At 45.7% G+C, this 26,378-nt stretch overlaps 1 protein-coding gene across 11 annotated transcripts; it reads right to left on the bottom strand.

Moving 5' to 3' along the window:
• Nucleotides 1–249: 249 nt before the first annotated feature.
• Rnf19b (ring finger protein 19B) lies at nucleotides 250–26,174 on the bottom strand. 11 transcript variants are annotated; one of them, XR_013049336.1, is made up of 12 exons: nucleotides 25,414–26,169; nucleotides 13,979–14,184; nucleotides 11,834–11,978; nucleotides 9,860–10,022; nucleotides 9,301–9,415; nucleotides 7,217–7,357; nucleotides 5,706–5,913; nucleotides 3,198–3,329; nucleotides 1,945–2,451; nucleotides 1,138–1,267; nucleotides 761–851; nucleotides 250–615 (listed from the first exon to the last, which is right to left on the bottom strand). XR_013049336.1 is itself a non-coding variant. In XM_076565121.1 (9 exons), exons 1-9 carry the CDS (start codon nucleotides 26,028–26,030, stop codon nucleotides 1,977–1,979), a joined length of 2,202 nt encoding a protein of 733 aa, XP_076421236.1. In that variant the 5' UTR covers nucleotides 26,031–26,169; the 3' UTR covers nucleotides 1,636–1,976. The 11 variants fall into 11 exon arrangements, 3 of the variants coding, with proteins under 3 accessions (XP_076421236.1, XP_076421237.1, XP_076421238.1); XR_013049335.1 differs by having other exon boundaries at nucleotides 1,138–1,246; XR_013049339.1 differs by having other exon boundaries at nucleotides 11,834–11,975; nucleotides 25,414–26,166.
• Between the last annotated feature and the right edge of the window lie 204 nt (nucleotides 26,175–26,378).

Raw genomic sequence — 26,378 nt, 5'->3', positions numbered from 1 at the left:
CGCATTACTCATTTCTTCCTCCAGGTGGTGCTAACGGGCCTTCTCGGCTGTTAGAGCCTGGGCGCTTCAGATGAGCCAATCAATGGTTTTGGTCTGAGTTCCAGATTTCCTTTCTTAGAGATACTCAGACTCTCCTTGACCTTGCTCCTTATTATCAACATGGGCCTTTTCCAAGCATTTTCAGTATAACATCTTAACCCTGGGACCCCAGAACCAGGCTAAGAGAAACAGACACGGGAGAGGAGGCTGTCCAGTTCCATAGCATTAGGTCCGCCCAGGGAGACTCCAGGTTTGGCTCTAGAGCGCACGCTCTGACAGAATGCCTTTGACTTTATCCCAGCTAAGCGTTTCTTGATGATGTTTCAGAAGAACTGCAAATCCTGAGTGGATCATTTGCATCTCAGGGGTTTCCAAACTGCCTGCCTTTCCCCACAGGTTCCTTTAGTCACACAGGGACACTCTCTAGGACACTTTCTCACTGAGATGCACAGTCCATTAGCATTTCCTGTTCCCAGGTGGCAGTGCCTGAGAGGCGCGGTCTTCCACAGTGGCTGTCTGTCTGTCTGTCTGCCGTCTGGATGCCTCGTCCTTTACTGCACAGGCCAGCAGGTGCACCTGCGAACAGAAACAAAGGCAGCCGGTCCTCAGACGAGGATGCTTTTAGCTCTTCCCCTGGGCCCGATGCTAAGGCATAGACAAGCTGCCCAGTAACAGTTTAAGGACTGGGCCGAATGGGGGCACGAGAAAGTAGCTGACTGACCTGGTCACAAAGGTTACTGCTGCCTGATCTTGAACCTTGCATCGAGTCTCTTGACCACTGTCCCTGCAGTTCTTTGTATGAGCTTTCATTCCTAAAGACATTATTTATCAGCATTACTATTATTGTTCTGTGGTGCTAGGCACTGAACCCAGGGCCTTGCACATGCTGGGCAAACATTCTTCTGCTGAACTCCACCCCCAGCCCAAGGACCTTATTCTTGACCACCCCCAAATTCCTAAGTACTACCAGCTCAGCTCTGAGAAACGTCTAAGATCCAGTCAAATTAGATTCAGAGGTTTTTGTGGCACCTTCCTTTCTCCTTTCCTTAGAGGCCTGATTTCTTAGTCTGAGCAGGCGTTTGCAGCGGGAGTGTGTACCTGAGATCACAGCCAACACCTATGCTATTGCCTGGTGATCGCGCAGTCACATCTCTTCCTCCAGCAAGGATCTGCTCCTGGGGCTGGGATGGAGCTCACGGTAGAGCACCTGCACAGCATGCACAAGGTCCTGAGTTTGAGCCCCCGGTGGGAAAGAAAAGAAAGAATACTCTGTTCCCTAACTTGTAGCCCTCTCCACACACACGCTACTCTACAGACTAACTGCGACTATCCAAAAGGAAGACTGTGAGCTGCCTCTAGAGGGCCAACCAAGTTCATCTCAGTCTCCTTCCTCTCCAACAGACTCAGCCAGGCATCCTTCAGCCTGACCACGCAGTATCAGGAAGCCTGGCTTGGCTTCCTGTGAGTGCAGTGGGATGGAATAGAACCTTTTCCCTCGGGTTAAAACCCTCAGGTCCAGCAAGTATCAAAGACAGACTGCCCTTCCTCAACACTTGGCTCTGCAGGACTACCCAAGCCAAGGACAGTGGAATGAGGTGAATTACCACAGAAATCTTTATTAAAATGTGTCATCAATAATGTTAGCATACATACAATATACACACATACATATGTACATTCTTTGACACACCTCACAGATTGCCAACATCAGTTTAACCAATAAATTAAAACTAAAAACGAGGGGATAAGGGGAGGGATATTAGAGGCAAAAATTTCATTTTTTATCTGGTAAGAAATTGCAAATTTCTCAGAACTTCCCTGGGGGAACCCTGACCAGAGAATCTTTGAAACAAAATACATAAATCCCCACCCTCCCCCAAAAAAGACTCCAAAAGATGCAGTTACAACAAGTGTGCTTCTCAGAGCCGGAGGGGCCTTCACTCCACTTCATCCTCTTCTGGCTTCAGGACAGTCTGGCCCTCAGCTGGAGCAGCGAGCTGCCTGTGGGCACTTGGGCTCGGTGCACCTTGGGCTCTGGGGGTCGAGGGGCAGGCTGCAGCGTGGGAGCGGGGGGAGCCGCACTCATCTGAAGTGATGTCTGGCACGTCATCTGACTGCGTGTCAGAGCTCTCTAGGTCACTGCGGATGCTTTCAGGCTGGGCTAGGCTGATGTCCCAAGCTTTGCTGGCCAGGCAGTCTTTCTGTTCACAGTTTTGGTGTTTGCAAGAAGGATCCTCTTCACTGCCACCACTGCCGCCGCCAGCACCGCCGCCGCCAGCAGTACCCTCCTCCTCATTCTCTGCCATCTGAGCATGGACGTGGAGCGAGTCCTCTGTGCTGCTTCCACTCACCAGCTGATAGTGACTTGGTTTGGCTTCAATGTCCACTTGGATTTCCATATTGTTGCACTCTCTGTGGGCACAAAATTCATTGTGCTGAGTCATACATAGGTTATAGTAGAGCTGCTCATAATATATTTCTGGGTTCTGGCTTAAGTAGTTAGAAGAGATGGGTCAAAGTAGAACTCATTTTTCCCTTTTCTACACACACACACACACACGCACGCACGCACGCACGCACGCACGCACGCACGCACGCACGCACGCACGCACGCGCGTACACACACACACACACTCCTCAAAAATTCTCCTTAAAACATCTAAAAAGATCTTCCAGAATTCAACTAAGAACCTCATCCTATCTTAATCAAATGCGAATGTGAAAGCAACTTGTCAGTTTTCTATGACTGCACCACAGTCAGAAGCAGTAAGAGGACCTCAACCACACCAGGCCAGACACAACGTTCCAAATGAACCAGATCCAGCAAAGGGCAAGAGAAGCCTGAGACTAGACACCAGCCAACAGCAATCCAGCTCTTCAAGTTCCATTTGGATAATTACACTGTTACAACAGCCAGAAAAAAGAAGAGGGAAGAGGTGGAAAGAGAAACAGGGAGGAAGGAGGTAGGGAGTCTCTAAGAGTCAAGTGCTACCGAGAATCAAGAGATGCTGAACACTGCAGACCACGAAGTGCTCACTGGGTTCACCAGCACACCACATCTCCACTAGACGCCACACGGGACCTTGGATGAGGAAGGGAGCTTCTCAAGACCTAGCACCCAGTGAGGAGGCTGTCCTGGGCTCTGACTGCCCACATACCTGTCCTGTGGGTTGTAGGAACTGATTATGGAGCCGGCCATAGCACGAGTGCTCGCGTTGTCACTAATTGCACCGAGACTGGCTGTGTCTTTGGGGAAAACTTCCTTTTGGACATCGGCTTGGACTTCTAACCTGTGTAAAGAGGGGACGTTCACGTTAACAGAGACCTGGGTGTTCGGGCAGTCTGCTTCCTGGCACACATCTCTTTCATTATTCTCTTGAGAACCATCTCCATGCCTACAGAGCTCCTTTCTTACATATCAGCTGAAATCGTCTCCTGCTTATCCCCACTGCTACGATTTAAACTCAGGTCCTTAATGAAATAGTTAGCACAGGGCTCCTCACCAGGAGCCCCTTACCCTAAGTCCCAGTCAAGCAACCTTCCAGGCAGTGTCAATGACGGCCAAGATCGGACCATCCTAAACGCTCCAGCTCTTGGCTCCCCTCCTGCCAACAGGCACCTGTGGCCTTGCCGAACTGCAAGCTGCTCAGGTTCTCTTTCTTCCTGTTAAGTCTGACATCACAGCCTCTCCAAGTTTGCACTTATCCCTCCGCGGCTCTGTGGATGCTATGCCCTCTCTCCAAAGTTCCCCTCCTCTGCCTGAAAACTTATGCTAGGTCTTTAGCAACAAAGGACTACCATTTCCTCAGTCCTTTCCAGCAAGCGACACCTCCAGCCGAGTGCCCAACCTTCTCCTGTTCCAGCTTACACATCTCTTGCCACTCCTGTGAGCGTCACAAGGAAGAGCTCACACCTCATTCACACTTTGACTTCCTACCCTGCACATAACAGGCAGAACTCAAACACTTACTAATCAAGTTACCTCCAGGCTATGAGAACCAAGGGTATACAGGAGCCAACCTCACCCTCCTCCTCCTTCTACAGCCCTTTCCCAATGGGGTTTCGAAGCTGGGAACCCCTAACTGCTTCCTTTCTGGCTCAACCCCATTTTGTTGTGCACTTCACTGTTTCCTCACAATGGGTTTCCCGGCCGGTCGGCCCATCTGACTCATGCACTTCCCATAAGGAAAGGCTTTCACAGGACGCAGCAGCTGCTGGCCGCACTGCAGTCTCAGCAGTCACGCTCCATGCTCCGGCTCTGTCTGTGGCTCATTCAAGGGGAGTCAGCTCTAAGAGAGCACAGTAGTGAATACTCTAGCACTCGGGGGCGGGAGCCCCTAACAAGGGACACCAGTCACAAGATACGCTAGGTCAGCAGCCTCCACCCTGCTGCCTGTCTCTCTCCCCTACCACTCTGCCTCAGATGCCTGCCCTTCAAGAATGTACCGAGGTGGCCTGGGAAAACGAGGGTAAGGTGGGGGCGGGGTGCACGCAGGTCTGTGCTCCAGCTTCACCTCGGCCACAGGTCACTCCCTGGGTACAGCCTTTCTCAAAGCCTACCAGGCCACCTACTTGGTGGCTGCCAGAGGCTGGTTCATTCCAGTGGCTACATGAGAATCATCTGGGGAGACTTTTCTAAACATAGACCACCCTTAGGTTCCACCCCAGGAGATTCTAAGTTATTAATTCTGGAAATATGCTCCCAATCTATTTAAAGAGGTTCCCAGGTGAACGAAGGACACCAAGGTGAAGGAAGTAGTCCACTCGCCATCTGTCACTTGCATCGTTTCTGCAGCCAAATGGCCATCTGGTCTCGCTCTGAACTTCCAGGACAAGTGGCTCAGGATCTGGGAAGGCAGTCTGCCCTCTCTGGGGGCTTCCCACAGCCTCCCCAGTGTTCTCCACACTGCACTGAAACCAGCAGAGGCTGCTGCTGGTCACTCTGGTTCTTTCTGCCCAGGTGGAGACCCTCCAGGTACCTCCTCGCCTCCTGCCCTGCTGTGCTCCACAAGGCCACTCTTGCCCTACTGAACTCAACTGTTTCTGTCTAATGCCGGCTACACTTCTCTAGATACATATGATGGCATTACGGTAGGTCTCATTGGCAAAATGCAAGTAAATCAGTTATTTTTATTGACAAAGCTTCATATATTCTTTTTTAAAAATAATTTATTTTATGTGCATTGGTGTGAAGGTGTCCAATCCTCTGGAACTGGAGCTTCAGACAGTTGTGAGCTGTCATGTAGGTTGCTGGGAACTGGACCTGGACCCTCGTAGCCAGTGCTCTTAACTTCTGAGCCATCTCTCCAGCCCCACTTTAGGTATTCTTAATACAAATTTATAGAATTGATTTTCCTACTCTATCAGTGGGAACAGGAAGATCAGAAAGAGTACAGTACCAAGGAGTCAATGTGATACAGCATAAAACCAACAGGCTGCGAGTGCCCTCTGCTCTTGCTGCGTCCTAGAGCAGGCAGCCTAATGAAGCAGTCAAAGATCTCAAGTCAGCATTATTCTTTAAATGGTCATCACTATGATGCAGAGAATTGTGAACTTTGCAGAAGAAAAGTATCACTGGTGATTAAATCACCGTGGTATAGAGAAATGGCTCAGTGTGTCCCTTCTTACAATTCCCACTGCTTGTTACAGACCACCTATTTCCTTACCTGCTGTATTTTCCCTTGCCGCTGGAGAGAATACCACCACTCAGTGTACCCCCAGAAAGGGCAGCAAAGCTGGCTGTTTCACTATAAGGGCCTTGCATAACGCTGAGTCCATCTGTAGGGCTCCCACTGGTGCTCAGCACACTAGTCAGGCCTTCAATGCTGCTTTCCCCTATACTGGGGTTCTTGAGGGCCCGCCAGGCATCTGCCACTGTGGGGACAACCAAACATCTCCATTTGAGAAACATAACATCAAAACAGGCTGGGAGGCATTTTCCTGCAATGACTCTTCAGAGTGGAGGATTTTCATGCAAAAAAGTACAATATTCACATAACAAACAAGTCCACACATCAGACTATTAACATTTGTATTTAATCCTTCCAATAACTAGGGATTAGCAGCCCTTGTTTTAGATGAGGAAATAATAATAAGAAATTAGCCAGGCAGTGGTGGCACATACCTTTAACCCCAGCACTCAGGAGGCAGAGGCAGGTGGATCTCCGTGAGTTTGAGGCCAACCTGGTTTACAGAGCGAGTTCTAGGACAGCCAGGGCTACACAGAGAAATCCTGTCTTGAAAAACCAATTTAAAAAAAAAAAAAAGAATTTAAAATTAAATGACTGTTCAAGATCGCTTAAGTCATACTGAATTTTAACTGCAAGACACTACTTCCATTCCATTGCCGCTACTTTTATCTAACTTAGTCCTGCCTCACTGTGTTTTTTTTCCTTTAAAATTTTTTTGAGACATGGTCTCATTCTATAGCAGAGACTGTCCTGACTTACTACTCAGCCTGGGCTGACCTTGAATCTCAGTCTCCCAAGTGCTAAGATTACAGGTATGAACCACCATAGCTGACTTGTTTTTCTCTTTCTCCTTTGAGACAGGGTCTCCTGTGGCCCAAACTGGCCTTGAACTTCTGACCTCCTCTGCCTCAGCTTCTTCAGAGCTAAGATTATAAGCAAGTATTTCCAGGCCCTTTTAAAGTATGACTAGTTCATGGGAGTTTCTACTAGGAAGCTTCCAAGACCTCTGGCCATCTCTGTAGGTGAAGAAACTGTTCAGTAGGAGTCAGAAGACCAGCCCTCATCTCAGGTCTGCAGAAGCTCTTGCTAATAAATACAACTTAAAGAAGTTCCTACTGAAATCGGTGACAGCCCTGGCCCTCCCTCTTCACAGTGCCGTCGTAAGAAGCAAGCAAGATAATAACTGTGCAGAGTCCTGGGAAAATGGCAGTGCGCTGCAGATAGACCCCAGGCTTTCTTCTCAGCACTGGCGCACTCCGTCACTTCAAGTCCGACTGCCTCATCCCTGACACACACACAGGCAACTACCAGAGGGATTCACCTACTAATTCTAGAACCAAGAAATGAAAGGCTAAAAATACTTTACCCCCACAAAGCTCATTCTCTAAAGAAATCCAATGATAATCTCTCTGTAAAAATGTGCTAAATTCTACCGACTTTCATCTTTTGTTCCATAATTCAAATGGAAACAAAATTCCTTCCTTTACCTGTGATTGGACCATCATCTTCATCAAACTCAATTTTCACCCCCTTTCCATTGGCTGTGCTAACTCCACAGCCACCTCCACGACAGAGAGAAATGGGTACAACCCCATAAACATACGCCAGCATAATAGGGACACCAATACCTGGGGAAAGAGATGGAAACATGTCAGCAGGTCAGTAGGCTGCAACTGTCCTGATTCCCCTCCCAGACTGGGCACAAGCAAATCTCTATAAAGGGAAAGGGGAAGGGGAGGAGGCATCTCAAGAAGCTGCCGGTAGAACAGAGAGCAGACAGAGTCACAAAGGTCTGCATGTCTTGGCTTCAATTAGAGACCATACATGTAAAATCCAACATGGGAAGTGTTATGTTGCTTTTATACCACCCCTTCATTGCAGAAGTGCTAAACTGAGAACCAATCAAGTTGGAGAGATGGCTAATGGTTAAAAGCACTGGTTCTTCCAGAGGACCCAGGTTTGATTCCCAGCACCCACATGGCAGCTCACAATTGTCTAACTCCAGTTCCAGGGGATCTGATGACATTATCTGTCCTCCAAGACACATACACAGACAACACACACACACACACACACACACACACACACACACACACACACACACACACACACACACACATATGTAAAATCAGACAGTTGGTGAATGAATGATAATGGGGTTAAGGATCCCTCAGACTGAATTCTCCAATCACACTGCTGTGTGTGTGTGTGTGTGTGTGTGTGGCAGAGGAGCTTAGTTGTTACATGCTACAAAGTAAGACTGCCTGAATTCGGGGTTGGAGAGATGGCTTAGCAGTTAAGAGCACTGGATGTTCTTCCAGAGGACCCAGGTTCAATTTCCAACACCAACATGGCAACTCATAATTGTCTGTAACTCTAGTTCCAGGGGATCTGACACCTTCACATACACATTCAGGCCCCTCCCCACCCCCTTTTTTTTTTTTCCCTAGATAGGGTTTCTCTGTGTAACAGTTCTGGCTGTCCTGGAACTCATTTTATAGACTGGGATGGCCTTGAACTCATAGATATCCACCTGCTTCTGCCTCCCAAGTGCAGAGATTAAAGGCGTGCGCCACCATTGCCTGGCTACAGACATACATGCAATGTAGACAAAACACCAATGCACATAAAAATAAATAAATCTTAAAAACAACAAAACAAACAAACAAGAAGACTGCCTGGATTCATGTCCCAGTGACTTAACCTTGGCTGCACTTGTATAGGTTGCACTTCCTGTCTTTAATCATGCTGTCTTTGTGGCCCATGTGAAGGCCACACTGTGAAACACTCAGAACCACTGCTGACAATGATGAAACTCATGAAGTGCTAGCTACAAACGATTTTTTCCTTTTTTAATTTTGTTTTTCTGAGACAGGGTTTCATGTAGCTCAGTCTGGTCTTGAACATGCTGTGTAGCTGAGGGTGGCTTTGAACTCCTGATCCTTCTCTTTTACCTGCTGAGTGCTAGGACTGCAGGATTGCAGGGGTGCACCACCAGACCAGGTTAACATTTTTCTAAAATAAACTCTCATTCCCCCAAAATATTATGAGGCATTAAGAGAAAATGAAAGTGGTTTTGTTTTGTGAGTCCTGTAACAAACAAGTAGAAGAAAAGGATGAAAAGTAAAAAAATGGTGTTTAATTTTGTTAATGTACCCTTCTCTGCGTGTGCACTGATTTCCAGGCCCTAGTCTAAGACACACCCTGATAACACAGTGCAGTGAAAATCACCACAGTAAGTGTGTCTGTAAGATTTCATTCCCAGGCTGGGGAAATGGCTCAGTGGGTAAAGCATGCATCTGCAGGCACGAAGACACAGTCCAATCCCACGCAAAAAGGCATGCTCCTGGCCTATGAGAGCCTGTCCTACCTCAAAAACTAGGGGATGGCTCCTGAGAATGGCACCCGAGGTTGGCCTCGGGCTTCCACAGCACTCCTGCATTCCCACAAGTGCCCCTGCCTGACACTGCATACATGAATACACAAAAAGCTGTCTCCACAATAAAGCACCTGGCCAGCTAGCTGACTGCTACAGTCAGCTGACAGAGGAGCTGGAGGCCCACTAGCTTACCAACACTAACAGCAGCGATCACCGGGGACGCGATGACTGACAAGGTCACTCCTCCTGTGATGGCCAAGTTCCTCTTGTGTTTGGAGGTTTTCCTTCCCTCATATCTGCTGTGAATCTAAGAATAAAAGAGAATCAGGTCAGCAGGTCAGGACATTAGGATTTTGCCAGGGAAAAAAAGGACAAATGTTCATTTGCAAGTTATATTAAAAAGTGCCCTCCACCCACCCAAAGAGGGATCTTTCTCAAATTTCAACCTAACCCAGACCTGGAAAATATAAATGAATGCCGGAAAAGCTAATCCAAGAAAAGATAAAGCAGCTCAAGGGAATGAAGCTAAACATTCCACCTTAAGTCACTGAGACAAACCAGGCCCAGGATGCTAATAAGAACTTTCAGATCTCCTGGGGGTTTATAAAAATCCATTTAAGAAATTAAAGTTATTTTTATCTACAAACCAGCTGGTTTTCATGCAGCCCTGAAATATAAGCTCCTTCCCCTTTCCTTCAAACTATTGCCAACAAAGCCAACGCTGGAGCAGGCACAGAAAGGCACGTCTTACCTTCCTCCCAACATAAACAGGAATGCCAATGACCATGGCAGGAATTGCAATGCCAGCAATGAGCGAGATCCCCACTGGAGCACCGATCAATGTGCCCAACTGCCAAAGAATCTTCTTCTTCCGGCTCCATGGCTTCTTGCCCCAGAATGTACAGCCAGAGGGGCTACAGAGGAAACATGCTAAAGTTAATGCCGACATCACAAACACAGCTACTGTCACCAGAGGGCTTGATAAGAACAACAACCACCTTTTCAATAAGATAGATTTAAGTGACAGGAGGCCACAAGGAACAGATCTGTTAGACAGGACAAAGGACAAAGGGTCCTGGGCTTTGTGGGTTTGGTAGAGGTAGACCTCCAAAGTGGAAACTCTTTTTCTGTCATCTCAGATCCATCGTCTACATCGCCTTACCACCCTGACAATTACCCAGACCGGCACCACTGGAGATCCCACACAGCTTATGCACTTGCCATCTCACCCAACCATACCTAACGGATACAACCCAGGTTCTTGAGGAAAGAACTCCTCATGTCCTTCCTATGAGTTTGTTATTCTGAATATGGCTACTCTGACCCTTAGCCCTTCCACGTCTGATTCGTCTACCTCATTCCCTTAGTGCTACCTTCTCTACTTGTTAGGCTAACAATATAAAAAGGAGAAATCCTGACTTATTCAGTCCTGTGTCTCTACAACGACCCTATATATACACCTTCTGATTTTCACTCAACTGGAAATGAGGTACCTCATCTCATAGTGAATGCTGCTATACTACGACTGACATTTGTAAATGTTAGCTCCTTTAGGGTATGATGTACTATTCCCTCAGTTCTTTAGAAGCTTACTACATGGAAGGAACTGTAAAAAGGCCACAGTTAATGAGATAAGACATGTCCATGAAGTACCAAGAAGTAGCAGCACTTACAGCAAAAAGAGATAAAGGAATGGCAGTGAAGAATGCAGCAGAAATAGGAAGGCTGGAGGATGACGTGGCATTGGATGTCAAGTTCCAGACACAATAAGATAGCCCATTTTAAAAAGCAAATAAAGGCTGCACCTTTGTGCAGTGCACACCTTTGAACAGGAGGCAGATGCAGGCACATCTCTGTGAGTGTGAGTCCTGGTCTACATAGAGAGTTCTGGGCCAGAGCTACACAGTGAGACCCTGTCTCAAGAAAAAAAAAGGGGGGGGGGATAGGAGTGGCAAGACAGCTCAGTGTATCCAAGCTTGTATCCAAGCCTGGTGACTTAAGCTCAACCCTTGGAATTCACATGATGGACGAAAAGAACTGACTCCCACAAGTTGTCCTCGGACCTCTACATGTATGGTATGGTGCACACAAGTGCATATACACACAAAAGAAATGACTTTAATAAAAAAGTAAACCCAGACAAACCCATCAAGAACTGAACAAGCTGAGATAAAGGATGACACAAGGAGGCTCAAGTGGTCAGAAAGCAGCTGTGGCCAATAAGGTAACATGAACAAACCTAGAGGCAAGAGACACAGGGAACAGCAAGCTCAGATTATTTGAACAGCGTGACTGGAAAGGTAGACTAAAACCAGACTGTGGAAAGCTTAAAAGCCATGCAGCAGGCTGTTACGCAAGGCTGTTAGAGAAAACACCAGAGGCATGCTTTGAAGGAACTTTCTTTCTTTCTTTTTTTAAAGGTTGGTTTATTTATTATGTATACAGTGTTCTGTCTGCATGTATGCCTGCAGGCCAGAAGAGGACACCAGATCTCATTACAGATGGTTGTGAGCCACTATGTGGTTGCTGGGAATTGAACTCAGGACCTCTGGATGAGCAAGCAGTGCTCTCAACCTGTGAGCCATCTCTCCAGCCCCCTAAAGGAACTTTTTACAGTTTCCTTTTTCTGTAAATGAGATCAACTATGCTATGGCTTTCTGGTATCCTTTTCTCTAAATGAGCAAATGAATAGGACGACAAAAGCAATGGATACTTGTTACCTTACCTGAGGTAATGCAAGTCGGAGATCTCTTTCATGCAAAGCCAGCAGAATTCACAGCCACACACTGCACAGGTCATGTGATTACAGCTTCCATCATTCATCTTGATAATGTAAGCACTACATCGTGGGCATGGCTTGATGTCATCTACTAGGTAGGGAAGGAAAGATAGGGCGAAAAACACCCCCAGTTAAATCTAGTCTGACTTTATTATTTTTAACAGGGTATGTAAAAAATGAGGACAAGGCAGTCAGGAGATTTTACCTGAAGATTCCAAATTGTACAACACTTTCCTGCAAGACTGGCTATATCCAGAACTCTTGTTGTGTTTTTTTGTTTTGGGGATAGGCTCTCATGTATCTCAGGCTGGCTTGAAATTGCTGAGGATGATCTTGAGTTTACGATCCCTCTGCCTTTACCTTCTGAATGCTAGGATTACAGGCCTGTACCACCATGACGGACTTCTATGATGCTAGAGAGCCATCTCAGGGCTTACTGCATGCATTAAGTGAGCATTCTACCAACTGAGCTGCACCCCCAGACTCAGGAATTTTCATAAAATAAGTCTGGTTTCATGTTAAGCTGCCTATTCCAATAATTGGCATTTTACACAGCACTTGAGTCACAGTTCAGCAAGGAGACAACCCTAGACAGACTGATGGTTCCAAGGCAAATGGAATTTCCACCAGTCAGTGGCTGACAGATTAAAATTAGGCCATTATAGCAAGAAAATTCTATAGCTCGGTCAGCTTTAAGTTTTGACAAACTTTTTTTTTTTTTTTTTTTCGAGACAGAGTTTCTCTGTGTAGCTTTGCGAACTTTTTTTTTTTTTTTTTTAAATTTTAATGTGCATTGGTGTTTTTGCCATAGGTGTTGGGTCCCCTGAAACTGGCATTATAGACAGTTGTGAGCTGCCATGTGGGTGCTGGGAATTGAACCTGGGTCCTCTGGAAGAGCAGTCAGTGCTCTTAACCATGGCACCATCTCTCCAGCTCCTTGACAACGATTCTTTATGAAGCTAACTTTTGCTGTTAACAGTTTACAATCCCTTCCCATGACATTTTCAAATTTAAAAATCAAAAACCGCTGGGCTGGTGGCGCACGCCTTTAATCCCAGCACTCGGGAGGCAGAGCCAGGCGGATCTCTGTGAGTTCGAGGCCAGCCTGGTCTCCAAAGCGAGTTCCAGGAAAAGGTGCAAAGCTACACAGAGAAACCCTGTCTCGAAACCGCCCCCCTCCCAAAAAAAAAAAAATCAAAAACCAACAGAGTATCTATATAGTATTCACCTGGTAATTTTCACAGGCATTTATAAACCATCCTATCAAAATGACAATTTCAGAGACTCTGTTGTGCTAGGAAAAAGCAAATGGCACAATTTGTCTCCTACTAACTTGCCCAAATGACACCAGTTAAGACAAAGTACATCTAAAGGATGCTGACACTTTAAAGATTGCTTTTAATAATCAAAGTGGAAAGTGACTGTGACATTTCCTCTTTCAGGCTAATCATTAACCTAAAACAGTGTTTATTTTCTTTTGTTAAATTTGTGCTCTACTTCAAAAAAAGCTGTGATGTACTTCAAGCTAGATGACAAGCAGGACAGGTTTGTTTGTTTTTTTTGTTTTTGTTTTTGTTTTTCTTTTTGGTTTTTCTGAGACAGGGTTTCTCTGTGTAGCTTTGGAGCCTTTCCTGAAACTCACTTTGTAGACCAGGCTAGCCTCGAACTCACAGAGATCTGCCTGCCTCTGCCTCCCAAGTGCTGGGAATAAAAGGCGTGTGCCACCACCGCCCGGCCAGGACAGGCTTCTCTGTCCCTCATGGAAAAAAAAAACAAAACCAAAGTGCTTTCCAAGCTGAGACAAATATTAAGAAAGCAACTTGAAAATTCCCTCTTGTTGTATTCCAATTTTACACAGCTAGGATTACCTATCATGGTAATCGTGAACAAGAAGCAACATAGCAGATCCATCATTAAACATGTAACCAAGCCAGGAAATGTGTCTGTAGTCTCAGCGATTCAGATGAGCCAAATATTTCCTGATCTCTGATCTCAAGGATACATGACTATATAGTAAGACAATCTCTTTTCGTTTTGGACTCACAATATAGATACTAAATATGGAGACAATGAAATAATGCCAACTTATACCTGGTCCAGATTCTTGCCCATAGCTGAGACCTGAAGTGTGCTTGGTCCGAACTCGTAAAGTCTGAGCCCTCTGCTGACGGGCCATATCGCAGGTCTGGTTTGGATGCCATATCTGCTTGCAGTGGTAGCAGAACTCAGTCTGGCAGCCTTCCCTCTCACAGGTTAGCTTCGGGCAGCTGGCACAGCCATAGGCAATAACAGCGTAACTGGGGAAGGAAGTAAGAAGAGATGATAGTCATATAAGACTGACCTGACAAAGACAGGCATTATTATCAGAGCCTCTACTGTTGGTACCACCATAAATGATACAAAGACCACAGACAGACAGATACCCCAAGTAGGTTAACTGTACTAATCTCCTTGTGAAAAAATATGTTACTTCCTGAAAACAGAAGGGCATGTACTCAGCCTGAATTCCAAGCATTTATTCAATCCATTTAAGCTACTTCAGGACCAGTTTACCACAGCCAGTTTCATAAAAAATAGGGTATACAACAATTTCTTTTTAATGGTTTGCTATATTTGGAGAAACCCGAATTTGTTTACATGAGAAGACAGAACAGTTGTAAAATAAAGAGCCACAGCAGAAACCAAAGCATGTATGTGCTTTCATTTTAAGATCCATAGTGGAGTTGACCTGATCACAGCTTCAAACAATAGCTCTCCATTGCCTCATAGTCATCTCCAGCTCTTGAAGGCTCATTTTTGGTTTTCATTCTTTTTTATTTTATGTGTATGAGGGTTTGACTGCATGTTATACATGTGCACCAAGTATGTGTCTGGTGTCTGCAGAGGCGAGAGGGGGCATTGGATCTCCTGAAATAGAAATTACAGATGGCTGTATGCCACCAATGAGGGTGCTGGGAACAGAACCTAGATCCTCTGCAAGACAACTGCTCTTAACTACTAAGTCATCCTTAAAGCCCTATGATTTATTTTTATTTAATTACATGTATGCTGCATGTGTGGGTGGGGGTATGTGCTCTGCAGTGCCCAGAGATGAGAAGAGACACTGGATTCTCAGCAGCTGGAATTCCAGGTAGTTATGAACTAGCTAACAAAGATGCAGGAAATAAATGTGGGTCCTGTGCAAGAGCAGAGCACGTTCTTAACTGTGGAGCCATCCCTTCAGCTCCTCATTTTCAGTATTCTTTTTTCTCTTTTTCCAGTTTAATTCTGTACTTTCTAATGTCTTCTTTTTCTTCTTTCCTTTCTTTCTTCTTTCTTTCTCCTCCCTCTTCCTCTTATCTTTTTAAAGACTTATTTTTATGTGTATGGGTGGTTTGTACACGTGTACCACATGCATGCCTGATGTTTGAGGCCAGCAGAGTGCATCAGATGTCCTGGGGCTGGAGTTATGGGCAGTTATGGGCTGCCATGTGGGTGCTGGAAATTGAACCTGGGTCCTCTAGAAGAGGAGCATATGCTCCTAACCAACCACTGAGCCAGCTCTCCAACTCCCTAATGTCTTCTTTCTTATCAGCTTCCAAAACCTTAATACTACTAACCTCTTTGCACCACAGCATAGTAACACCTTCCTTTCTCTCTGCTGACATACAGTTAAAGATACACTCTTTAGAATTTGCCAGTGTTAGCAGCAACCATTCTTATAATCCCTGTTTATCTGTTAAGAATTAGTTCCCCATAAATAATCCAATATATTTTAAACTACTGGTCTTTCTAATTAATTCTTAATAATGTCAAGGAAATGCTTAGCCCTTACAAGTGGACATTTGCTTAAAATAAAATTAAAGGGCTGCATGTAGCTCAGCAGAACATTCACCTAGTATATGTAAGGCCCTGAGTTTGATCCCAGGCACTGTAAAATTAATTAAATTTAAAAAGTAATTTAGAGAAACAAACACAGGTTTTTGTTGCTGTTGTTTTCGGTATTTTGAGACAGGGTTTCTCTGTAGTCCTGCACTGGAACTTGCTCTGTAGGCTGCTTGAGGCTGGTCTTGAACTCAGAGATCCGCCTGCTTCTGCCTCCTGAGTGTTGGGATTAAAGGTATATGCACCACCACCCCGCTGAAACAAACACAATTTTAAAAAAAGGATTTTTTTTTTTTTTTTTTTTTTTGGTTTTTTGAGACATCGTTTCTCTGTGTAGCTTGGCGCCTTTCCTGGGACTCACTTGGTAGCCCAGGCTGGCCTCGAACTCACAGAAATCTGCCTGGCTCTGCCTCCCAAGTGCTGGGATTAAAGGCGTGCGCCCCCACTGCCCGGCTAGGATTTGTTTTATTTCTAATTATGTGTACATGTGTAGGCATGTGTACACAAAGCCAGGTGCCTGTGGAAGTCAGAGGTGTTAGATCCCTAGAGTTGGGAGTTGCAGGCAGGAGTGATCTACTGATATGGGTGCTGGGAATTGCACTCAGGTGCTCTAGAAGAACAGTCTCAGATTTTAACCATCTGAGATCTATACCAACTCACCAGCCCTCAAACAATGACTGCATGTTTACTGCCATTTGTACTTTGTCCTGTAGTTCACTTTTCTCCAACAGCCAAAGACCTCAAACAACTTATATTAATGCTAGTAAGCTTTTCCTGATTTATTTTATAGTTATGCAAGATGTTCATTATAGCAATTTAAATTCTCATGTTGATTTGAGAATTATGTTACAGATTTAAATGACAATGTACCTATCTCCTGTGACATAATAAGATTAATATTCTCAGAAAGAACAGTGAGACTAGGTCAATGTGTGAATACAATGATTCATATCCTGTAAGAGTTCTGAGCAAATTTACCCCAGCTAGCAGGACAAACAGATACTAAACAATGTGTCTTAGGAAAAAGTGACTTGCTTGCTATTTTGTGTTAAATGGAAAGGTACATAGTGAATTCCAAGATAGCCAGGGCTATACAGAGAAAGCCAAGGCTACACAGAGAAACCTTGTCTCAAAGAAAAAGAAAGTATCAGCTGCCATTTCCAACTCCACATTACCCTGTTTTTCTTTGTCTTGGCAGAGCTGCCATCTTTTCACCAGACAGTGAGCAGATAGTCCTCAAGGAATGACAGTTTTCAAGGAATGACAATAAAGCATTGCATACAGAGGCCACAGACTGGCACAGCCAACAATGGGGAGCCAATTTCAGGAGTGAATTTGGCCCCAAGAAAGTAAAATAACCCCCAATACAATGACTCTGTGGCAGTCTATCACCATGACACAGAGTTACTCGGGGCATGAGACTTGGAATTCTTGCTTTAGGTCACCTACTCTGTGCTGATTCATACTGCACGACATGGACGAACTCGCACATCTCCAAACTGTAGCTTCCAGTCCTCTAGTGGAGGCAGAGGCACCGGATGACTTCAAGTACAGCTCGACATTCTAACACTGCATTTATAACCTTGCACTGGGGTTGGAGGGATAGCTCGGCCGTTAAAGGCTAGACTCACAACCAAAAATATAACCTGGCACTGAAAGCGATGCCATACCACACTGGACTTCTGGCCTTTGCCTGATCTTTTCTTTCTGCCTAGCGATGTCTTTTCCTCTCTTCTTTCTGATAAATAGTCAGTCATTTAATAGCTAGCTCAAGCCAGGCATGGTGGCACACACCTTTTAACCCCAGCAGAGGCAGGTGGATCTTTGAGTTTGAGGCCAGCCTGGTCTACAGAGTGAGTTTCAGGACAGCCAGGGCTATACAGATAAACCTTGTCTCAAAAAAAAAAAAAAAAAAGAACCAGCTCAAATGTCATTTTCTCTCTAAAATCTACTTCCCCTCTCCAGGCAGACGGTGGCCCATCTGTACAGTGAGGTTTTCACAGCCCATTATGTCGTCTACCTCTGCCACCACACAGCATACCTGTGGTGGGCACATGATAGTGACCCTCTTTTGCTTTGGCTCTTTAGCTTTCCCCAGGGCATTCTAGCTCCTCTTCTAGCCACTAGTAGCTAGCTACCTTTTCATCTTAACTATGCATGCTTGGCTTTTTATATATCATGCACTATAATTTACGTCTCCATTTTTATATAAATTCATCTTAAGGGTAAAGCTTCTAAATAAGGGAACCTCTCCCTAGCTGGAATAAAACTTCATTCATGACACTCAATTTACCCTAACCATAGTGTTCCTTTTCTTGTATGACCTATACTGGAGGGAGCTTCTCTTCTACTCTGCTGTTTAGTTTAACCAAGCATTCAAGTTTGCTAATTAGATGCTTAAAGTAGGGTATAAGAAATTATATGCTGCCTCAAGCACAGAATGTGCTCCTCCAAGTTCACACAACTTTTATGTTAAATCTTCAAAAATATCACAGTGTAGCAGGTTATCTTAATTTCAGCCCTGGAAAAAAATTATCCCATTAATATAAATTATATTACGCCTCAATGGATTACAATGGTTAAAGAAATATGTTCCCATATAATATTTGTCTGTACTTCCAGTCCTCAAGTCTTACAAATTAACAAGATTATCCATTTACAAATGGACCCTGAGGTTCTTTAAAGGAGAGAGACATGGGGTTAGGGAGAGCTCAGTGGTTAAGAGCACTTGTTGCTCTTGCCGAGGACCCTGGTTTGTCCCCAACACTCACATGGTAGTTCACAACCAAATGTAACTCCAGTTCTAGGGGATCTGATGCCCTCTTCTGACCTTCACAGGCACCAAGCATGCACTTGGTGAACATATATTCTTGCAGGTAAGACACCCATACACATAAAATAAATAAAAACAAAAGGGGATAGAAAAGCCACACCCCTACTATTTCCTTTTTCTTGTCCTATTTCATACCCACTCCTAAGCCAGACAACTGTAAAGGCCTCTGTATCTGGATTCCCTATTCCTTACCCCAAGTCATAGTTCATTCCAGGAGGTAATCTATCCTGGAGCTACTTTTTTTTCCCTTAAATTCTTTTAACAAAAAAGGAAAAAGAAACTGAAAATGAATAGCAAATGCCTGTAAACCTAGCACTCAGAACAAAGAGATAGGAGGATCGTGAATTTAAGATCAGTGTGAGACACAAACACATACGGTCATATCTAGAAGGGCAAGGGAGAAGAGGGCTGGAAGAAAGGGAGTGAGGCTCAGTGGTGGGGCACTTGTTTATAGCACATGTGAGGCCAGGGCTGTTACACAGAAATCCTGTCTTGAAAAGAAAAAAGAAAACCAAATAAATAAGAAAGTAATAGTAATGATAAAGATAAAAAAGTAAAAACAAACAAAAACCCAACCCCAAGCAACTTGGTTGGGGATTTAGCTCAGTGGTAAGTAGAGGGCTTCCCTAGCAAGTGCAAGGACCTGGGTTCAGTCCTTAGCTCCCGGGGACAGGAGGAGGGATGAGGAGGGATGAGGAGGGATGAGGAGGGGTGGGGTGGGGAGGGGAGGGGAGGGGAGGGGAGGGGAGGGGAGGGGAGGGGTGGGGTGGGGTGGGGTGGGGTAGGGTGCATGAAACAAAGCAAGACAAACCAAACCCAAACAACAGTTACAGCAAGGAACCCTTACCCCTCAGCCTTCACCAGGTACAGCTTAGCTGTGTCTATTAACTGGGGTCTAGTCTACTTTTCAGACTCATGATCCCAATGTAGTTAGATGCTGAGTGAGCCAGACTCCAATCTCAGCATGCTGTCTTATGTTTTTACACCTCTACATATTGCTACTGCACTCAGGTTTTAAATGCTTTATCTGCCAGGTATGCATTTCCACTCATATTCTCAAAAGTTGTGATCAAATACCACTTCCTCTTCAAGGTCTTTCTTGACAATTTTATGAAAACTTAATTATATACACTTAAGACACTTGGGGTTTCCTTGATATTTATTCTGTCACAGCTATAATTCCTCTGTCAGTTGTCCATTTCCTCTATAAGTTCAAGTTTCCTGTAAAGAGGGCCATGCCTAAGTCCTTTCTGTAATATTCAATGCTCACCCAGGCATCAACCCTTGTCTGTTTTTCCCACTCTCCTGTAAGAACTATGCTGCTCATCTCTTCACCCTCTCATCAAAACTCATCTACCCACTCCATTCTTCTGAGACCTAATGGAAGGCTTTAGGAATGGAGTTGGATATTCTGCTCCACAGGAGTAGGTTCATAATCTACTCTGAGCAGAAGACTCACTGAGATCCTAACAGAAGGCAAGCTAGAACAGTAACAGTTAAAAGAGTTTAGAAAACGGCAAATAATTAAGGCTTAAAGATACCATGGCTGGTTGGGGACCTATAATCCTCGGTACTCTGAGTTTGGAAAGTTATATCATATACAACACAACATATCAGCATTGGCAAGATTTATAGTAAATATTAACTTACTTAATGATGTGGTGGCATACAATGTAATGCTAACATTCAGTATCAGGAATTCAAGGTCAGCCTGAGCTCCATTGTGAGTTGGAGGCCTGTCTGGTCTGCATAAGACTCTATCTTAAAACAAAAGTATAAGAAGCTAAAAAACAAAAACAAAAACCCAACCAAAACAGAACAACAATAACAACAAAAAACTCCACTTGTTTTAGTTTATTTAAACTAGTATTTCTTGATCATATTTGCTCTCAAAACATTTTAAAGTAATGTCTATGGCACACCTTGAAAAACATTGATACAGATGAAAAATAGAACCAAAAGATGGTGGAAATGAGCAGGGCATAGTGTTATACACATGTAATCCCAGCACTTGGGAGGCTCAAGCAGGAGGGTCTTATGTCTGAGGTCATCATGGGCTACATTACATAGGGAGACTCTATTTCAAGGCAAAAACAAAAACAAGAAAACAAAAAACAAGATGGCTGGAAGACTGGAAGCTATAAAGAAGCTTGAAATAAGGGCAGATTAAGTAGGTGAATTAAATAGTTTCATTTTCCACAAGGTATTGCCATATAGTTTTAGGATAGCCTGGAACTTGCTCTAATATGCTAACTGAACCAGATTCCAATCTCAGGACGCTGTCGTGTATTTTATACCTCCACATACTGCTCAGAGTACTCAGGTTTTAAATGCTTTATCTACTTTTGTCTGCCAGGTATGTATTTCTTTAAGGCTGGCCTTAAACTTGAAGTAATCCTGTCTCTGCTTTTGGAGTGCTGGAATTACAGACATGTGTCACCATGTCAGGCAAATAGTGATTTTTTACACGCAGAACATATCTCATAGGTCAGGTAATCAGTGAACATTTTTAGCACCTTAGAATGAGTACTTTGGCAAATAGGGAAAGAAGTATTACTGAGCTGGGAGGTGAGTACACGTGGAGGCTGAGGAGGACTCAGGCAAAAGCTGTAGAACAGAAAGTAAGGGGCAGATGAAGAGAAAAGGTTGAGGGCACTGGGATATAGCTCAGTGGCGGAAATGCCATCTAGCATGTACTGAGACTATGAGTTCAGTACCAGCATTAAAAAAAAAAGTGGGGAAAATTGAGGAAGGCTTCAGAAAGGAGAAGCCTGGTTGGGCACGATGGTGTATACTTGCAGTCTCAGAGTTCAGGAGGTAGAGGCAGGGGGACTACTGCAAGTTTGAGGCCAGCAGGGGATACATGGCAAGACCCCGGTTCAAACAAAAGAAAAATCCTTTACTGACTGTGAAATATCTCTCATCCCGGGAGCTTGTTCCTCTCTCACAAATGTACTATATATAAATTAATGCACCATACATAAGTGAACAGAGGCTTTATAAGATGGCCAGTCATGTGGGAAGGCCAATAGTTGATATTATCTGCTGGGATCAGGGAGAAGTAGGACTCGGCAGGGAATGGAGGCAGCAGTGAGAGGCTGGAGCCTGGACCTGCAACAGAATTTAGGTCAAGGTAGCCACAGCACTTCTATTCTGGGGACCTTCCCCTGTTGACGGAAAATTCTCTAGCCTACTCTACTCATCTCTCAATCTCTCAGAGATTCTGAAAATCAAAGATGGACAATAGAACACCTGAGAAGAAAACAATAGTTACATCATTTGCAGTTTCTGAAAGGACACATTTAGGCAGAGACTCCAAAGCATAATAGATCAACTGCACCACTTACCAGCTAGGAAGCATTAACCCTACATTTAAACTTCTTTGAACTGGTTTCTCCTTTACAAAGTACACTTACCACCATCTATCTGTGTGTGGCTAAAGTGAAATTACTGTTTCATTGATATAATACTTTGAAGACTCACTGCAAAGAACTACAAAAATACAAGTTACTTGCATTTTAAGTTAATTTTTTTTATCTCACTTGAAAGTATATTTTTAAGATTATACTTGTTACTATAGTATTTGGTATATCAAATAATAATGTGTATGTTTTCTGACTGAAATTGGTTCTCTTACTGATAAAGCCATATGAGAAAAGAAGTATCAGAACTCTGTTCTGTCCTACAAATATATGTATATTTAAAAGAACAGATCTCTTAATTTATGGTGTTCTCATTAACTTAGTCATGGTAACTTTATCAGGTCACTTATATGACCCCTTAGCCTGAAGAGTGTACACATACATACATGGGAAGATTTGGCCAATTTGGCTTTCAAGGGTGCTATGTGGACAGTAAACATGGTCAGGTGTAGGAAGAGATATGAGGCTTAGGGTCTCTTTTCTAATGCTTACACAAGATTTTTGCCAGAGCCAGAAGAATAGGGTAGTTTAATTTAAAAAGAAAAAAAAAGAAAGAGAAAGAGAGGAAGGAAGGAAGGAAGGAAGGGAGGCAGGGAGGCAGGGAGGGAGGGAGGAAGGAAGGAAGAAAAACATCTATACATGGTAGTGCACACATGTAATCCAGCATTGGGGAGGTCGAGGCAGGAGGATCAAGAGTCTGAGATAGTCTTGGCTAAGTAGCAAGACTATCTGAAAAACAAAACTGGGACTAGGAATATGGTTCAGCAGGCAGAGAACTTGCTTGGCAGGCACAAAGCGCCAGATTTTATCCCCAGCACTGTATAAAATCAGTGTAGTGGACAAGACTGCAGCCCCCTGTGCCCAGCAGGTAGAGGCAGGTGAATCAGAGTTCAAGGTCATCAACAAAGCAAAGAAAAAGGCTGAATCTAGGCATGAAGGGCACACCTCTAACCCCAGCACTTGGGAGAAAGACACAGGTGGATCTCTGGAGTTCGAGGTCAGCCTGGTCTACAGAGTGAGTTCTAGCACAGTCAAGACTACATAGAGAAACCCAGTCTCAAAAAAAAAAAAAAAAAGCCAGAAGTGGCAGCATATTTTTGGAATTCAGCCCTGGGGAGGCAGGGAGAGGTGGTACTCTGAGGCTTACTGGCCAGCCTAAATTGACCTCTGGTCTTTACACACACCACAAAAGCTATTTTTCTTCTGGCATTAAAAAGAGGTAGCAGAACAATTGTCCATAGGGAACTTAGACAATTATTTGGAAATAACTGAATTATAAAGGGACTCTGTATATCTAACCACCTTCAATTGAATATTTCAAAGTCACTTTATAAACATTAATTAATTAAGCTTCTTAAGTCTTAAAGGATTAGGCCTCTGTGAGATAAGAAAAATAAAGCGGGTAAGACTACTAACAACAGGAATCAGAAGAGAAACTAGAGTCTAGCATCCTGGCTCTCTCACCGCTGTTCCTAGAATATGCCCAAAACAGTGGGGCAGTCCCCAAAATTCAGATTGTGATGACAAGCCAATACTAGCATTGAAGAAATACTGGGCTTTGGAAGTAAGATTACTATTCCAACACTGGTTTGTTTCATTGCCTACCAGTTTGCTGTAAGGGCCCTGAACAAATTATTTAATTTCTCTAAATACCACTTTTCCCATTTGTAAAACTGTATGTATCCGATCAAGCTCACATTGTTGTGAAGATTAAAATATGCATACCTAGTACAGGCACCCAGATGCCAGCTTGCTTTCTTCCCCTAAACTTTTTTAATAACTTTCAAACCATAGAGGTTTATTTAGATCTGTCACCAAGCTTTCGTATTTCCTAACTTCTGTTCATTTTTATTGATGTGAGTAAAGGCAGATTGACTTTAAAAAAAACAAACAAACAGACAGACAAGAGAAGTCACATTTCATTGTTAAAATTCAAATAAACTCTCAGCTCTAAAAAAGGAAGTTAATACAGTATTCTACAATTAGTCAGGCAGTGCTTTCCTAATTTAATATCCCTTTGGTTCAGAAAACAGACCAACAGTATCAGCAAAACCTGAATATTCTATAAATTAACTTCCCCAAAACCAGTAAGGTCACCAAACACAAGCACACACTTTCAACAGCCTGAAAGCCCTTCCTGGTACTCACAGAACAGAAAGTGAAAGCAATCTGGGTAACTTTGACCACATTTCCAAGCAACTCTGAGTAATTTAGAAACTCCATCTCGGTGAGGTTAAATACACCCACTTCTTAACAAGTCTGGCACTCTCTGACACCCTAAACAGCTCCTTTTGAAGGGAGACAAATGGCAGCATCATGGAAATCTCAGCTCAGCCTTGATACACAGGCTACAATTAAAAGCTTTTAAATCCTTTGAAGCAAGGGTTCACAGAGCCTTTTACTAGCATTACGTTCACACTAGGCGCTGCCAGGAGAATCTCTGCCCCCAAAACATGACACACAAGAATATAATTAATCTGTCCAAGGTCACAGAGCAGGTAATGGCAGTCTGGCTCCCCATCACACAGAAGAGCCCCTTCCTGGCTGCATTTGGCCTTTCACAGGTTGGAATGAAGTGACAACCAGGTTTTTTAAGAAAGGGGGTGGAGAACCTTCACTGAAGGCTTCAGATAGGGAAATCGGGTATTCCTGTTCTGTAGACAGAGTATGCTAACTCGCTGACCTTTGAAATTAATCATACATAGGGCATTAAAAAAGACTGCCATACAGATCTCAAGATTGAGAAGGTAGGCATGCGTTTTCTCCCACCAAATCAACCCCGTTGATTTTCCTGGACAAAGAGTCTGTCTACCACTCATCCTGCCCTAGGTAGCACGTTAAGAATCACAAGGTGCCTGCCAGTAGCTTGGCACAGCACTCAGTGCCCAGGGTGCCCCTAGAGCTCTGTTGGTGAGCTGCCTTCTCTCATCATCCACATCGCAACTTTCAACAGCGGTTGTCAGGAAGAACACGCCTTCCCCAGCAATGCTGCTAAGCGCGCCCCTAGCCAGACGGACAGACACACCCCTCGGAAGCGCTGCCCCTTCGGTTGGGCATTTTCATTCTCTCTCCTTTAACAAATATTCTTCCACTGTCATTACGAGATCCCCCGCCACCTCCACCCACCCCCCTAAAAATGGCCCCAAACCCCCAAAAGCCCCTGCTCACCCTGGTCTCCTGACTTAATGGACAGTTCCCTTCTCTTACCGCTCAGCCACCACCTCAAACTCCTTAGTAGGCAGAGGGTGCTGCGCTCCACCAGTCCGGTTGCGGGGCTGGCCCGAGGGTCGATTACTCATGACCATCCCTCCTCTCCCTCATGCTGGGTATCCTCCTTTCCTCCCTCAAGCGGGGTGACACCCGCCGCACCCCGGACGGTCCCCCCGCGGCCACGCCCCCGCGCTCACCCGCAGTCAGGGGCGGGACACCAGCGGCAGTCAGGGTCCGAGGCCAGGTACCGGCGCAGCATGAACTCTTCGTACTTGTGCATGAGCGGCGGGTCGGCCAGCAGCAGGCGGATGTCGTGTGGGTTGAGCCGCTCGCTGCACTCGGGGCAGCTGATGGGCACGCGACTCTCGCTGATCTCCAGGCGCAGGTAGTGGCGGAGGCAGTCCCGGCACGAGCGATGCGGGCAGCTGAGGAGGCGCGGGGCCCGCTCGGGCGGCAGGCGCACCAGGCACAGCGGGCACTCCACCTCCTCCGAGCCGCCGCCCTCAGCCGCCTCGTCCTCCTCCGGCCCCGCCGCCGCGGCCTCCGCCTCAGCCTCGACCGCGGGCTCGGCGGGCAGCGCTTCCATCGGCGGGGCCTGGGCCTCAGCCGGGGCCGGGGCGGGAGGCGGCGGAGCGGCCGGGGGCGGCGGCTCGGCCTGCGGCTTGGTCCGGGCGCGGCGACCGCGGGCCGAGGCAGAGAAGACGCTATGGAAGGTGAGGCGCCGGCGCCGGCCGCCGCTGCGGCACTTAGGGTCGGGGGCGGCCGCATGGAGCGAGGTGGAGCGCGGCGACTCGGAGTCCTTCTCGGAGCCCATGGCCGGCAGAGGCTGAGGGGCCAGCGGCGCCCAGCGCCGCCGCAGCTCCCGCCTCAGCGGCCCCCCCAGCCGGCGCCCCGGCCGCCGCGCCGCCGCCGCCGCCGCCGCCGCTGCCTCGGCAGCCCTCCCGGAGACAGAAGCCGACCAGCCGCTACGAAGTGGTTATAAAGCCTCCGCCCCGCGCGCCGCGGCCCACTGCGCAGGCGCCGGGCTCAGACACCTCACAACCCGCGCGGCCCCGCGAGAGGAGTTGGGCGGGGCCCGGAGGGCGGGGCCTGCGGGCGGCGGGGAAGCCCCGCCTCCCGCAGTCAGGTGGTCCGGCGCAGCCGTGTTGCTCAGGCTCCGCCC

This window comes from Peromyscus maniculatus, chromosome 2 (genome assembly GCF_049852395.1).
Source record: "Peromyscus maniculatus bairdii isolate BWxNUB_F1_BW_parent chromosome 2, HU_Pman_BW_mat_3.1, whole genome shotgun sequence".
Lineage (NCBI taxonomy): Eukaryota > Metazoa > Chordata > Mammalia > Rodentia > Cricetidae > Peromyscus > Peromyscus maniculatus.
The sequence above is the reverse complement of the archived record's forward strand: the minus strand, read 5'-3'. Positions and strand labels throughout refer to the sequence as shown.